General features: G+C 59.8%; 2 protein-coding genes across 2 annotated transcripts; one reads left to right on the forward strand and one right to left on the reverse strand.

Annotated features, from left to right (window-relative positions):
• Nucleotides 1–971: 971 nt before the first annotated feature.
• BESB_049420 (uncharacterized protein) lies at nt 972–10,459 on the reverse strand (the record flags this gene model as incomplete). Its single annotated transcript, XM_029363393.1, has 19 exons — nt 972–1,016; nt 1,125–1,378; nt 1,887–1,924; nt 2,162–2,301; nt 2,722–2,871; nt 3,206–3,361; nt 3,670–3,934; nt 4,160–4,392; nt 4,450–4,676; nt 5,129–5,209; nt 5,812–5,937; nt 6,307–6,340; nt 6,822–6,871; nt 7,412–7,672; nt 8,022–8,137; nt 8,650–8,713; nt 9,096–9,194; nt 9,421–9,592; nt 10,034–10,459. 19 exons carry the CDS (start codon nt 10,457–10,459, stop codon nt 972–974), a joined length of 2,937 nt encoding a protein of 978 aa, XP_029220759.1.
• Nucleotides 10,460–12,789: 2,330 nt separating this feature from the next.
• Nucleotides 12,790–14,547, forward strand: BESB_049430 (uncharacterized protein; the record flags this gene model as incomplete). Its single annotated transcript, XM_029363394.1, has 1 exon — nt 12,790–14,547. The coding sequence occupies one exon, from the start codon at nt 12,790–12,792 to the stop codon at nt 14,545–14,547; it is 1,758 nt and encodes a 585-aa protein (XP_029220760.1).
• Between the last annotated feature and the right edge of the window lie 1,231 nt (nt 14,548–15,778).

Below are 15,778 nucleotides of genomic sequence, written 5' to 3' on the forward strand. Positions count from 1 at the left end.
GAGAGAGAGAGAGCTGCGAATGTATTTTGAGTTGGAGGTCCATTCTTATGAAAGCCTGACCGCTATTCGCCTTCAACTGCTTTTTCAAACTTGCATTTCCTTGCCTCCATTCGCTGCCTCGCTGCTTTCCGCGCCCAGCTTCGTGCGAAAACCCGCCGCTCCTCTTTCTCTTTCGTCTCGGATTGCCTGACTGCGTTTCCTTTCCACCTCCCCCTCGCTTTTCTTCCCTCTCCGCGCGTCCTTTCCTTTTCTCCAATGTCGTGTTCCTGTTTCCTCCCCTTTTCTTCGTTCTCTCTGTCGGCGTTCACTCTTCTCTGCTGACTCTGCATGTCTGTCCCCTTTCGCTATCTGGCTGGTCGGTCGCCGCATCCTCGTTTCGCGCTCTGGTGCGTCTGTGTCGGGTTCTTCTCTGTCGTTCTTCTTGCTCTGCGATATGCTTCCTACACGAGATCCCTCTGCAGAGGCTACCCCGGGAGGGAGCAGCGTAGGCGTATGCAAGGAATTCAGGCTAGGCGCTTTTTCGGCTTTCTGCTGCACTGACTGTCGTATTCTTTTGCTGCCTTGGCGCGTGCTCACACAGTGCTAACTGCCGCACGGAGAGCGAACGCCTTCACCGTGGCGGAAGCCGCCCGAGACCGCCAGGTGTCCAGACACCGGTGAAAGTTGCATTTTGATCCCAGAGCTAGGCAGCAGTTCATGAGTTCGAGCGAAACAAAAACGAGCACCCGGCGGACAGCACTCCAGCCGGAGGCGAGATGCAGAAAAAACTAGAAAACATACAGGGACAAAGGCGCGGGAGTGCAACGCACAGCGACGCCTCGACTGAGAAAAGAAACGCGAAGCCACGAGAAAACGGAAAGCGACGCGTGTGATGGAACATAAAGTCTGCCGGCACGCGGCGATGTGCAGAGAAGAGAGAAGGGTAGCAAAGGCAAACGAGAGAAGCACAGGACCCTGTCGCAAGAGGGCCGTTAGTGGACAGGCAGAGAGGCGCAGGCAGTAGCGAGCTTTGAGGCCTGAAAAGAAAAGAAAAGCGACAAAAATCACGAGATGACAGTGACGAGTCGAGAGGAGAAAGGAGGAAACATATCACTTCACAGTTGGATGAGGACATTCCTACTTACCTCCAATTTTCTCCGCTTCGCCAGCTGCCTCTTGCTGAGGTCCTTGCGGGTGCCCTCGATGAAGAACAAAGCCGCTTCAAGCGCCTTGTCGGCTTGCGCGGCTTCTCCGCTCTCTTCTGCGTCTCCCTTTTCGTCTCGCTTCTTCTCTCTCCGCGGGGCACCCTCCGCGGCGTCTGGCGCAGCCTCGCTGCTTTCCTCGACGGCGCTGTCTGCTTTCTTCCGCGCGCTCTGGTGTCTCTTCTTCGTGCTACGCTCTGTGCAACACGAGCAAAATTTGGGCAGACGTGCAGAAAGAAGGGACAGTCTCGAAGAAGTGCAGAAAAGCGAGCGCAAAAATCCACCTGGTACAACGCAGCGCGCTACGTACATAAAGCTAACGTTCAGGGCAATTTCATGCCGACGTGGATCTCCAGAGACGCGCGGCATATCTATCCATATGCTTACCTCTCTCCATCTATGTATGTATCACTAATTATATAAAGAAATATACAGGTCTGCACTAGCTTGGAATACCTCACACAGGTTGTGCGGACGCGGAATCGAGTGTATACATGCACGTATGTGTACACATAGGTACATATTTCCTTAAAAAACGCAGATATATGTGTATATATATGTGCATTTTAGGTATGTATTTATTCGTTAAAAAAATGTAGTAGAGGAGAGGCACTGCGCCCCGTGACCAACGCAGAGAGGCGGCCGTCGAGTAGCGGCCGTCAGGACACAGTCAGAGCTAGCCGTCTACATGCGAAACGCGCTCACCGCTTCCGCCGAAGAGCTCATCGATCGCTTGCGTTGCCCTGAACGAACACAGAAAACGCCGCGGCAACTGCATGCGCCCTTGTAGAGCCCGCAGGCGCTTCGCCGCATATCCCGGCAGGCTGTGCAGATATATGTGACTCGGCAGCGGATACGCATGCAGTTTTGCATGGCACGCACGTGACCATAAGCATGCAGATACATGTGTATAGGCATTGCGCGCAGCAGCTGCGCTCCCTCGAATACTGAGGCCGCTGAAATAAAAAAAGAATCCCTACTCGTCTGCGACGCCTCCTTCCGCGAGGAGGCCGGATTCATCGTCGCTGCCCGCTCCAGAAGCCCGCTTCCCCTTCTTCTTCTCGCGCTTCTCCTTCTTGCCGTTGCCTGTGCCCAGGAGCTGCTTCGCGACCGAGTCGCCCTGTGAAATGAAAAAAAATGACCGCAGAATCCTTCACCGAGATATATCGTCGCGAAACGCACGAGCCCGCCAGTGTACCGGCGGCTTCTGTCCAGCATATATATATATATATATATATATATATATATATATATATATATATATATATATATATATATATATATATATATACTCGTGTACTACTGTCGCACGTTCATCACGATCCCCGACTCTGCGTTGTTCGCTTTCCCCAGCTGCAGTCGTGTCTCATGCGTAAGTCCCTTCTCACATGCTGGGGTCCCCGCACGCGCTACACAGAGACCGGGGTAAATCCAGATATAGATACACAGATAGATTGATAGATATAGATAGATACCGATAAATAGAGAGAGATAGATGATAGCAATGCGGGTTGCGTGATTTTATTTTCGCTTTGCGTACTTCGATGAACGCCCATGCAGCGTGGTCTGCAGCGGCGAGTTTTTCCTGTCTTTTTTTTTCCTTCTGCTTTTCCTCCTCTTCCTCCGCAGTCAGGTTCGTCTGCGCGGCTGCGGCCTCTTCGTCTTCTGCCAAGAGATCCTTGAAGATTTCCTGCAAAAAGCGAGAAAGGCGCTCCAGACGCAGGCGCTGAAAATCACACACAGGCCGCCTTCCACTTTGCATCGACCAGCGAAAGCACGGGGAAACACATGACGAAAAAAGAAGGAAAAGTCTTCTCTTCCCAAGGCTCGCGCGCGGCCAACGCGGCGTTCTGTTTCCCTGCCTCAAAACAGAGGCAGCGGCGAGTGTTTGCTTCTCAGATCTGGAAGGCCAAACAGGCAAACGACAGTGCCGACAGCGGGACGCAGATGCCGAGGCACTTCGAGGCTCCGCCGCGACGGACGCGAACCGTTGACTGCGTCACGCGCCTCAGGACGACCCCTACTCGTGTCTTGCTCTTCTTTTCCTGCCGCATTGCCCAGCTGTCTTCATCCCGTTTGAATTTGTAAATTTCACACTTGACGTAGGCCGTGTAGTTCTTCTCTCGCAGTTCGTCCTCAACCTCCAGGAGCTCCTTCACGATGCGTCGCTTCATGTCAACCTGCGCATGCGCAGAGCAGGCCTCGCAGACACCACACACCTGTTCTCTTGCTTCAGGTCCTCTCTCGCCGTCTTCCCTCTCTTCGCGAGGAAGCCGCGCCCTTCTCCGGTCTGCGCTAGTTCGCTCTGCCCATGTCGGAGCTTGCGCAGCCCGTTCGCTGTGTCGTCTGCCGCGATTTTCTCTGCGCTGCGCGATCCCAGAAGCACAGCGCGCAGCCAGCGACGCGTCTCAGTGCATCATCCCGGCGCGGGATTGGCTGTCTTTCTTCCGCTTTCGCGTGCTGCAATCTCCCAGTTTTCCCTCCTCACGGTTGCGATATCGTAGAAAGTCGTCACGACGAAGCCGCCAGTCGCGTGGAGCGCGGCAGGCGCGTAGCTGCCGCTGAACGCCCGCAGGAGCTGCTGGATTGCTTGCGGCGGGAAGAGATCGGATTTCTCGGCGTCGCCAGTCTCCTCGGCACTGCGCTTCGAAGCGCCTGTCTCCTTCGCAGCAGCGCGACGTGTCACCGTCCGCGCCACGCCCTCCAGCAGCCGCGAGCCTTGCGCGTCGCACGCCAGACGCAGCAGCACCGGCCTGACGGGGCGACAGAGACACACGGCGGTGCATGTGGCGATTTTAGCGCAGCAAGCAGATGTGCCGAGGCCGTGGAACGGCGTAAAGCACCTCTGGGGTCGCCGGCGCTCAGCAAAGACCCCACACACCTGCAGGAAAGGCCAAACGCTCCGCAGCAGGCCCCAGTTCACTGGCGGTCTCCTCGCGCTGTAGAGGCAAGCAAGTGCCCGCTGGAAAGCCTCTCACCGTTGCTCCCAGAGCGGCGGCAGGTCCTTGCCGCGCCACTGTCTGACGGCGACGGTGGTCTTTTTCAGGATTTTGAGAAATTTCTTGAATCCCGCGACGAGCGGCTGAATGGCGGCCGGCTCGAAGCGCAGCAGATTGAGGAGAATGGACACGCCGGTGGGGGTTAGCATCTCGGTCAAGTGCCGCAGCGACGGCTGCTTCTTCTCCGCCGCCTCGCCCTCGTCGGCGTCGTCCTCGTGGGAGATGTCTGCGCGCCCTTCGGCGCCGGTGTGCTGTCCGGCATCTGCGGCGGCCTTCGCGAATGGACAGAACGAAGCCGGGAGGTCCTCGGGGGGCCTGAGCGCCAGAAGCGCGAACCAGGCGAACGAAATATGCTGCGGATTCTGCGCGAGGCGCAGCGCCGCGAACAGCCGCTTCGTGAACGCGCTCTGGCAGTCTCGCACGCGGCGACAGGCCTCTGAGAGGCGCCAAAGGACTGCGGGCGTTCCGGCGCCCAGGCAACCTTGGAAGTCTAGCGCTGCGCAGACACACCACACCGCCGGCGAGACGCAGATGCACACACAGACAGGGCAGAGACAGCAGCTAGCGTCTAAAGAAAGGCAAGCTGAGGCAGGCTGAGGCGCGCGAGGCTTGGCATTTGGCGATCAGAGAGGAGACCCCAGGCGCTTCACGAGGCGCCCCGCGGATGGGGACGCGACGCCCAGCAGGGAGGAAACGAAGAACAGGGAAAAGACGCCCGCAACGCGCACAGCGTTGTGGTCAACGGCAGAGCCCCCGGTTGGAACGAAGCCGCTCTTCGCGCGGCTCTCCACGGTGGTTTTTTTAGGGCCCTACAGAACTTCTTCCTCTGCCCGAGTGGGTGGAAGTGTGTGAGGCTGAGTTCCACGAAGCGGACCCCAGAAAAACGCACGGCCTCGAGATGCGACTTGCGTTGTAGTTTTTCTTCTGTCAAGCGGCGACTGGACGTACCGCTGACGAGCTGGCGCACGTGGACCGCCTGCAGAAGGGGCGACGCGAGGAGCTTCTGCAGCACGAAGTTGCCAAAGCGGCCTGCGGAATTGCGGACAAAAGGGGGAAAGACGGCGTCAGGAGCAAACGCGGACGCCGCTCCCTGCAGCCGTCGGGTCGAGCCCCAGCGGCGGTTGAGAAAAAAGGAAGCAGAAGGCAGAAAGACCCGCAACCGGCAGAGAGGCACACCAAACGAGAGGCAAGAGAAAGACAGACATGGCGGCCAACAGCACGCGAAGTGCGCCCCGAAAAACACAGGAACTCCGCGCGAACGCAGGCACGACGTGGAAAAGGCAACGCGATCAGGAGCAGGCGTCTGCTGTTCCACTCGATGAAGATGACAGACGCGGGACTCGCTGCTTGCGAGGCGCGTCCTGGGGCGCGCGGGGAGCGAGGGCACTCAGAAGCGCCTCGATGACTACGCCTCTGACGTGGTCGGCGGGCCCTGAGTAGGACTCTTCAGCATATTATGCAGAGCTGAACTGTATTTCTAACCAAAACCGGTGACTTATCAATACGCATGACCTCTCCTACTAACCCAGCCGTACGATCTGAGATTCGAGTTGTGACGCGGTACGGAAAAGCAGACGACGACGCGCTTTGCTGCGCCTCTTTTTAAGCTTTGCCTCGTCGGTATGACGCACCTTGCGCGAGGCTGTCAGCGCGCTTGAGCACCCAGGTTGAGAAGAAAACCTGAAACTCTTCTGGGCTGAGAAGCGGCGCAGCGACCTCCAGCACGCGGCTCCCGGTCGGACTCTCCACCAGCGCATCTGCAAAAAATAAAAAACGCGAGGCGAACTTCGCATACAGCGACGCAGCGCGGCAAGCGCAGACGTATGTGTGTATATGAAGATACTCATATTTACAGTTGTGTCGCTGCGCACCGACTGCTGCCTTGGAGCGGCTGGAAAACACCAAAAGAATCGGGGAACTATGGCAAACGAGCAGCCACAGAGCGGGGCGAGAGGCCGTCTGAAAGAGGGATGAACCGAAGAAACCGCAGAGCGCAGGTCAGGCGAGTGACTTCGACGCGAGCTCGAGCCCGATACAGAGACGCTCTGTGCGGGAAAAACGCAGAATAAAGTCGCGGGGACAACGCGAGGCCCTATCGCAGCTCCTCAAGGGCTCGCGTCACCTACCTGCGAGTTGAATCATCTCGGCGCGCCGACTCTCCTGAGAACGCGCTCCTTCCTATGGGACAAACCATAACACAGCCGACGACAGCTCCAGCACGATTTAAACCCCTAAACCGTTGAGAGTCCAAAAACTTATATTTTATGTGAGCTCACAGGTTCGCCGAGCATACACTTGTTCGCGTGCACATTCCGTCCAAATACAAGTATATATATGTGTGGATATTCCTATTTATAGCCGAGTGGCTGTGCAGCGACTGTAGAGGCGGTAGCTGTGCGAATACGACGCGCTCGAACAAAAGAAAAACAGAAGCATGTCTTGTGTCTACGGACATTCGTCTTCTACGCAAGCAGGTAGGTATGCGGGAGTTGGAGCGCCGCAAACAACAAAACTAGAACCGTGCGGTATGCGGCAGCGAATACGAAATTGAGAATGTTGAGGGGAGAACGGTCCATGAACGACGGTCAGGAGGACTGGACATAGCGGCAGACAAAAATTTAAAGCAGTCAGAAGCACCTACCTCTGTCGCATCAAGTCGGAAAATAGCAGTGAGCAGTCGCCTTCGCGCTTCTGGTAATAAAACACACAAAAAAAACGCGCAGAAGCCAGCACGAGTACGCAGACGCCGCTGGACGTCGTGCAGTGCGGGGCCAGTGAGCACGGCACTCCGCCCTTCACTTCTTCTGCATCTACATTCGAGTCGACGCGTACATTCATGCAGCTAGCGTGTCCACGCGCATAGGCGTACAGATATATATATATATATATATATATATAAGTATACGCACACGTGTACTTCGAGATGTGAATGGATACGGCGCAGATAGAGGTAGGGAGAAAAACGGCGTCAGGGAAGCAGGAAAACGTGGCAGCGAGCGAAGCAGAAGACAATGAGAAGCGCCCAGGCTCCGACGAAAGGTGGATACGTCAAGGGGCCGCCAGACACATCTTCCTATATGAAGGTAGCTACGTGCGGGTCGAATAGATACCAATATGGACATATATATATATATATATATATATGTATTTATACATCAGTATATCTATATACAAGTATAGATACCCATTTTATCTGTGTGTGGGTTTGGTGTGTGCGCGGAAGAGACACACTCTGCAGCTGCGGTGCTTGGGTTGTGACTTGCAGGAGGAGCTGCAGCGCGGGCGACGCGTAGGCATCGAAGAGGAGCGAATAGGGATCGGCGGAGAGAGCGGCGCAGACTTCCTTGGAAATGATTTTCAGCAGCGCCTGCAGCGACGGAGAGGCAGGGAAGAGGAGCGCAGAGTTTGTGTCTTTGACTTCCGCAGAGGCCAGCGCGAGAACCGGCAGCGACTCTACGGACTCGTGGCGCGTCTTCCGCGGCTTGCGACGGCCTGCAAATCCGAGAAAAAAAGCAGAAAGGGCAGAAAATCAGACCGACAATGCAGCATGGCTCGCGCTGGAGCCGCAAACGCGAGAGACGAGCGCGGGAAGGGCGACGCCAGCGCAAAACTGGACACCCGCAGGGAGGGGAGTGGAAGCGTGGAAGAAAGAAAGTTTTCGAGACGCGGGGGCGGCGGAATGCAGAGGCTGAACGGCCTGTGCACAGATCCCACGCCTGAGGCTCACACACCGACGAGGGATGCTTCTTACGCACACTCAAGCCGCTGCGCCGTGCGTTAGAAACACCATGAGGACGCTTGTGTTTCGAATTTCCCGATTTTGAAGGCCCGCTGTGCATACCGAGCTCCTCGACAGAGGGCAGGGAGTAGATTCCCGCAGCCGCGCGTACGACAGCGCGGAAGACGTGCGAGCCGCTGCTGTGGCTCATCAGAGACACCCAGCCTCCGTTCTCCGACCTGAAAGCAAGAAACTCACACCGAAACCCTAGACCCTAGGCACGCCGCGCAGGCGAACCCGCCGCCGTCTCACAGTTGGAGAGAGAGAAGAAGCGAGCAGAAAGAAAACCGCAAGATTCGACAGGAGGGAAGTCCGCGATGAGAGCAAGCACTACATACGGGCGCGGCACGAAGGGCAGGCCCTGAGCGAAAGGCGCGCCGTCGTTCCAACTTGGAAAAGAAGCGAAAGATGCAAATAGTGCAGCGGGAGTCGCCGGCGAACCACGGAGGCCGTGCAGGGCAGCGAGTAAATATAACAAGTTTTTACGAAGATCCGACAGCGTGATGCACGCATTATGTCACTTCAGAGCCTCTTGTGTACGGATGACTTTGGGAAATCTCCTTATTGGCACAAAGAGCAAAACCGGTCATTGATGCAACGAAATCCGCCATGCCTCCGCTGCATCTTCGTCACTGCTTGAGAAAACTGTAGATGAAACGGCGAGAAACACGAGGCTCTCGAATTCACCTACTCGACAGAATGCAGACAGTAAAGACTGAGATCCTCAACAGATTGCGCAGCTTTCTCCTCGTCGCCTGAGAACGCACACAAACACTGAAAGCCGCGCCTAAACCCACCCGCGCGGGCACGAGCGTCTTCACAGTGCACCACCCTAGCTTCGCTTTCTCACATATATATTTTCTTTGAAGTATGTGGATCTTCGGAGAGAACATTGCTGGCTGGGAACTCTCTGAAGTCCTCTTGCTATATCAGAATGGCAAGGAAGCGTCCCTAGGTGAGTGTCCGAGGCGCGCGCTCCGCTGTGGTTCCCATCGATTTCTCTCTCTCCTTCTCTCTCGTAGCATGCGGCGCCTGTGCGTCAACCTTCTGCCTGTCTCTCCAGTGACCAGCGCGAGTCTCGGGGCTTCGCACCGCACGCAAGCCGCGCGAGCTCGACGCAGATGCTGCAGAGTTTACCTTCTTGCTTGAGGCGGCGCTCGGCGTCGATGACGCAGGGAAGACCGCCCAGGAGCGTCTGCAGCACGTGCGAGCCGTTCGCGTGGACTGCCAGTTGACCTAACAGAAGCACGAGAAAAACAACGCAAACTCGCGGAAGACGCAAATCCGAGAGCATGGGCTCCAAGAGGCAATTGGCAGGCGCTCCTCCTGGCCGCCCCACGCACCTCGTGCATTTGCTTGTCTTCAAAATCTAGTGGAAGACGCAGGAGCAGGAAGGACGTTCAAGGTGTTGCATGCAGCAACTGCCTCTTTAGCCCCGCGTCTCGCCTCCGCCCCCGCGTACCTGCCATTCCGGAGATTTTCCGCAGGAGAAGCAGAAAGGCCTCGACGACCCGAAGCTCGCGGTGGCGCTTCTCTTCGCCCGTCGCCGCCGCAGGCAGCAGAAAGCTCGCGAGGAGACCGAGAATCTTCTCAATAATTTTGCTGCAGCGCTGGTCGGTCAGCACCAGCGGAGTCTGCAGCCAGCACACGCAGAGCCGCCGAAGCTGAAACGACAGCGCAGCCGCAAGCCCAGACGACGAAGCCCAGACGACGAAGTCCCCAAGGACTCGGCCAGAAACGACGTTTCAGTGCTCAGGCCGACGCGCGGTTGCGAGGCGGCAAGTCTTGCAGCGAGTCGCCGCAGCCCGGCCGAGGAGAACCGAACACGAAGGCGAACTCGCAGAGAGGCCTGCGTGAGCAGCACACCCCAGAGAAGCCGCCCGCAGCGCGGAGAAGAGCTGCCGACCCGCCGTCCGCTAGAGCGACAGCGGGCGCGCTTCGTTGCTCGATGTGGGCCGCACCCTGCGCGTCTCCGCGCGGAGGCGAGGCCAGCCGCTTCTCTGGCGAACCCGCGGACGCCTTTGCCGCAGGACCTCGAAACCCGGGGAGTCTCTCCTCGCCTTCTCGCCGCTTACCTTGCTCGCGACTTCCTCCGCCGTGGCCGCCACGAAGGCCTCCCACTCCTCTGGGGACTTGAAGGCCTTGGAGTCGATGACTTCCTTGACGTGGCTGAGGTACTCGAGGTATCCGTCCACCGCGCCTTTTCCGCCTCGGCGGAGGCCCTCGCCTTCGCGTCTTCTCTCTTGGAAGAGTCGCGGCGCAGGGCGGCCGCGGGAGGCGGAAAAGGCGTCCTCACCGCCGGGACGCTCTCCACCTTCGGGTGCAGCCTGAGGCTCACCCGCGCGCGCCTCCTCTTCAGCAGGTTCTTCTTCTTCCGCCTCGCCGTCGACCTCGCCCAGCTCCTGAGCGTCTTGCGGCTCGGCGTCGCCCTCGGCCGCGAGAAGCCCCTCCTCGTCCTTCTTCTTGTGCCTGCGACCGCCCCTTCGCTTGTTCTTCGCCATGCTTGCGAGGCGCGAGAGCGGGAGAGACAGCTCCGTCGAACCCTAAACCCTGAGCAGACGGGACTGAAAGGCCGGAGACCCCGCGAGAAGAACGCGGAGGAGAGGACAAGAGCCGCGCGGAGAGGACAAGTGCCGCGCGGAGAGGACAAGTGCCACGCGGAGAGGACAAGTGCCGCGCGGAGAGGACAAGTGCCGGGCGGAGAGGACAAGTGCCGGGCGGAGAGGACAAGTGCCGCGCGGAGAGGCTGGCGCGCAGACGGGCGAGGCGAAGCAGCGGCAGCAAACGCCTCCCGGGAGACGCAACGCGCGGCGAGAGAAAAAGAGAGGAAGGGCAGTCCGCAGACAAACAGGAGAGCGCGGTAGAAGGCGCCCGCCCACCAAGGGACAGGCGCGCGGTGGCGGCGAGCGCCAAGAGCGGAGGGAAACTGAGAGGCGAAGCAAGGACACGCAGGCGCCGAGGAGAAAGGTAGCCAACCCGTAGAGAGAGACGTCGATCTCGAGTCGAACGTGAAGCACAGGACGCTGAAGCGCTTCTTTTCGCGCAGCGAAGCTGGCTCAGAGAACGAAACGGAAGGGGCGAGCGAAGAAACGTCGACGAAAACGGGGAAAAGACACGCCGACGCGCGACTACGCTCGGCCTCTGGAGATCTGGCGGCCAGATATCCGCCCTCGGCCGATGACTTTCGGTTTCCAAGTAGCCGATGGAATTTCGTCCACACAGCGCATGCACTCGCGCGCGACCAGGCAGTGCCAGCGCGCCGTAGCCCGGGAAAGTGCCGGCGCAGCAGACGTTACGACGCGCGTCAACCGGCGGATTCTACGCAGGGAACGAAGCGTATTTTCGCGCATCGTCGCCGAGAGGGAGTCGAGGGTCGTCGGTCCCTGCGGCACTCGAGGCAAGCTGCGGACGTGAACGCCCATGCAGCGGCCGAACGATTTCTGAGGATGGAACGAGGCCTGCTCGCGCATGCGAACCGCGCGACTGGAGAGACTGCGGCACTGGAGGCCGCGCCCTGTCCCCTGGGGTTCCACGCAACCTGCGTCGACGACTGGCACAGCGGCGAGCAGCCTGCGAGGAGGCGCGAGTGGCGAGATGCTCTGGGTGTTTTCGCCGTTTGTGGGTGGCAGCGCGTTCCTGAATCCGCCAGAAGCCTGTAGTTCCCCCCGATGCGTCTTCGTTTAGCCAGTTTCGACTCGCTGTCGCTTCTCGTAGTCGCGGAAGCGACTGGAGCCCCTCTCTGCGGAGCATCCCTGTCTCTGGGGCGAGAGACGCGCCGCGCGGCCTAGTCGCCTTCGAGGTGGCGGCCGCGGAATAGACCTTCTCGGGCTTTTGCACGGAGAGGAACGAGAAAACTGTCCCTTGGGAGCGGCACGTTCCAGGCGCCTGTTTTACTAACTCGCACACACCTCTCGACATCTGTGTGACCTGCGCGCTTTCTGTCGCCCTCGGCTGAGAGCGCCGGAAGGTCTCTCCCTCGCACGCGCACCTAGCGTAGGTCGCCTGCGGAAATCGAGGCCCGTACAGGCGTAGAAACTCCGTTTTCGCAGGAGATCAACGTCTTGCAGCTACGTGAAGGCGCGGGAGTGTCGCGCAGAACCAGGCAAGGCCACGTGTGCGTGCGTCCTCAGGGCTTGCGAGGAGACCCCGGCACCCCCCAGGGTCCCCAAGCGCCGCGGGATCGAGGTTCTCCTCTGTCTGCAGGCGGTTTTTATGTCTTCTCCCGCGTGCGTTGTGGCTGTGCCGGGGCTTGCGCGCATCCACTACTGCTTCACACATTTCCTGGAATACCGCCAAGTCCAGCGCCCGTCTCCGGCGCGTCCCTCTTCTTCTGCGTTTATCAAGCAACCGTTACGCTGACACAGGACGCGGCGGGTCCTCCGCCAACAGCCGCTTCCGCGGACATCTTTCGCCGTCTGCGCGCCTCCTCCGTTCCAGTTTCTTTCGACCTTTCCGCACCAAGGGCCTACCCGGCGCAACCCCTCCGTCCGTCCCTCCCGAGCTTTCCGCCTCCGCCACGTTCCCCGGCGAACAGGCCGACACGCCGAGCGGGCCTGTCTTCGAGGGTTCCCATCTGTTCACGTGTGGCGATTGTCTCGTCCGGTGTCTTCGTTGCTACACCGTTGCGCCTCTCCTCGCTACCTTCCGGCCTCGAGGTCGTCGCAGGTCGAGTGGCGGGTGGTGCATGTCCTCTTCAACCTTGAACCTTGAACTCGCTGGTTTCCGGCATTCAGATGTTTGCTAGTGTGTCGTGAGCGTCTTTCCCGCGTCCCGAGCTGCCCGCGCCGCAGAGAGAGCCGCGCCCAGTCAGCGGAGACGCACGAGGCAGAAGATGGCGGCTCCACCTGCTCTTCCAGGCGGCCCGTCGCCAGCGCCTCCTCCCGTCTCTCCGCCTCCTGAGCGGGCTGCCGCGCCCGCGCACGGGTTTCCGCCGTCGCGGACTGCGTCGCCTTCGCCGTCCCTGCTGCTGGCTGCTGCCGCGGGACTGCAGTCACGCTCGTTGGGCGACTTGCCCTGGCGGACGCCGGAAGACCTGCTGTCGCGTGGCGTGGAGATCTCGGAGGTCGGCGAGAAGACCGACCTGACGCTCGACTCGGCAGACATGCGCAGCCTCGCCGCCGTGGCAAGGCCGACGGCGCGATCTGCGTCGAGAGTGCAGCAGCTCGACAAGCGGTCTGCGGAGGGGACGGGCCCCCGCTTTTCGTGGCTCCACGAGGGCGAGGAGGAAGACGAGGAGGACGCCGGCGCCCACAGCCGGCTGCACGGGGTGGTGGAGACCCGCGAGCGCAGAGCCAGGCGAAACGGCGAGAACCGCGGCGGAAGGCGCTCCGTCGCCGGCGCCTCCTACGGCGGCCTCGTCTCCGGGTCGATCGTGGTGCTCTTGCTTATCTGCGCCGGCGCGTACGTCGCGCGAGGCCGGGGTCTGCTGGCGAGTCGGCTGCCCGCCACGCGCAGCGAGGCTGCGCAGCTCAAGGCACTCGCGGACGCACTGTCAGAGGAGTCTTCCGTGTGGCAGGAGTTTTTCCACCTCGGGGGTCCTCCCGACGACAACGACCTGCCCGCAGGCGAGGCGCATCCGGTCGCGAAGCAGCAGAGGCCGAACGCGGCGCACAGCTACGACGGCACGGGAGGAGGGGGGCGGGAGGCGGGCGTCCGCGGCCCCGCCATGCCTCGAGAGGAAGAAAAGGCCGCGCGCCTGCTGCGGCGCCAACTCATCGTCATCGCACTCGCCACCGCGACGGCGCTAGTCGCGCTCCTGTGGAGCTCTGACCTGAGTTCGACGCTTCCCGCCGGTGGCGACAAGGCTCTGTCCAAGCCCAGTGCCCCCGCAGCTCCGCCGACTCCTCCACAGCCGCCAGTCCCTCCCGCTGGTCCTTGCCGCCGGCTCCCCACGGCCGACGGCGGGACTGACGTCGCAGGCGGCGGGCCTACGGCTGCGTGGGAGTCCCCCCCGCCGGGCGCTAGAGCGCCGCTAGAGGCCCAGGGGCACGAAAGTCGGGCGTTGGAGACCGTGTCGCGTTTTCTGGATGAAATACAGGCCGCTCTCGGCGAGCAGGCGGTCGCCACGCTCTCCATGTCCGTGGTGGTGGCGGTCGCTTCCGTGGCTCTCCGGCTTCTCGCGGGTCGCGCTCTGAGGCGGATTGGGCTGATGACCGACGCGGCGGAGCACCGAGCGCACGCACTCGTGGGGGAGTCGCTCGCCTGCGAACGCGCTGTCGACGCAGAAGTTGCTAAAGTTGTGGACCTGCAGAACCAGATCGACGGCCTGGATTACCAGCTGGACGGGCCTCTGGTGGGGTCTGCACGCCACGCGACGGGGTACACGCCCACGTTCGCAGGCAGGACGAACGACGCACACCTATCGGATCCTGCGCTGCGGCGGGAACGCCGGGGGATCGAGAAAGCCGAAATGAAGCACGCCAAACTCACCCGCGCTGAGCAGCGCCTCGAAGGAGAGATCGACGCCGCTGCCCACGCGTTGCCAGACCCGTTCTCGTATGTGATGGAGGGCGTGCACGACGCGCCAGAAGACGAGGAGCCCAAAGCCGCGCAACCGTCCCCCTGCGAGACTTCGCAGCGAAAGGCATAAGACGCGAACCCGCTGTGCGACGCTCAGTACTGGGCGTCCGCAATAGAAGAAGCGAATCTTGATGTCGAGGCGCAAGGCAAGATGAACGACCACCGGAAATCTAGGGTGCGAGACGAACACGTGATGCTCGAGGCCTCGCTGAAGGAACAGTGGAGAGACCTGCGAGATCTCATGACTGACATAGAAACTGCCAGGACCCAGCAGCTCACGGCTGGCAACGCTTTGCAGATGGTCGAAGAGCGAATTGCGAAAGCTCACACTCAGCTAGACAAAGTCCGAGGTCTCCTGGCAAGTGGGGACACCGAGAAAATGCGACAGCGAATCCGGAAAACAGATCCGCGAGGAGTCAATGACGGCTTAGCACTCGTCCGTCCCAGCTCCGTACTTGCACAGGAGGAGCATGCTCCAAGTCGCAACTCGCCAAAATCCCAGAGGCTTGCTCTTCGTGCAGGAAATGTCTCAGGCGCATCGTCTACCGAGTTCTCGTGCTGACTAGACTCTGGGGCGGGCAAAAAGTGGAAGAGAGGAGGCGCTCAGGCGCAATGGGAAGGTGGAACGCACGAGTCAGAACCGAATTCAAAGAAATGGCGGCAGCGCATGCGCCGAACGCAAGGCACACGGACGCCAACGAAGGCAGAACTGGCGGCAGGGGCATCGGTGGAAGCCTGAAGCATCATGCGCCAACGGAGCGGTCCAGCGCCTGACAGGCGACAGTGAGGCCTCGGTGCATAAAGCACTCACTGCATACCGAAACGGCGTTCCCAGAGCCTGCATACAGTTCGATACAAACGTGACACTCAGTAGCTCTGGCCTCTGCGCGATCTTGATTGAGCGCAGGAGTAGATCTTGAGAAATGGATCAGAACCCCTCGGCGGTGTTCTACGCCTCTCTGCGGAGAGGCTATTCTGCTGACGGATGTTGCCGACGTGGTGGCTTTATCTAGACAAGGAAGGAGCCAGCAGTCCTGGGAATCGGTGGGTCGTCGCCTTTAGTGAAAAGCGAGCTTTTTGTTTTCTGCATAGTTCGTTATCTGCTCCTTCAGATGAACATAGGTGTTGATAGATGTGGTTGTCTCGCAAAGGGGAACGTCACGTGTATGTTTTCATGGCGCGTGGTGTAGTGGCTGAGGCGGTTTCAAGGAGCCCGACGCTCAGTGCTATGTATACCCTAAACTCTCCGGTGACAGTTTCATCAGGTGGAATAACGGCATTCCGCCGGGTGCGTTTCGTGG

The sequence above is a fragment of the Besnoitia besnoiti genome, chromosome III (genome assembly GCF_002563875.1).
Source record: "Besnoitia besnoiti strain Bb-Ger1 chromosome III, whole genome shotgun sequence".
NCBI classification, from domain to species: Eukaryota; Apicomplexa; class Conoidasida; order Eucoccidiorida; family Sarcocystidae; genus Besnoitia; species Besnoitia besnoiti.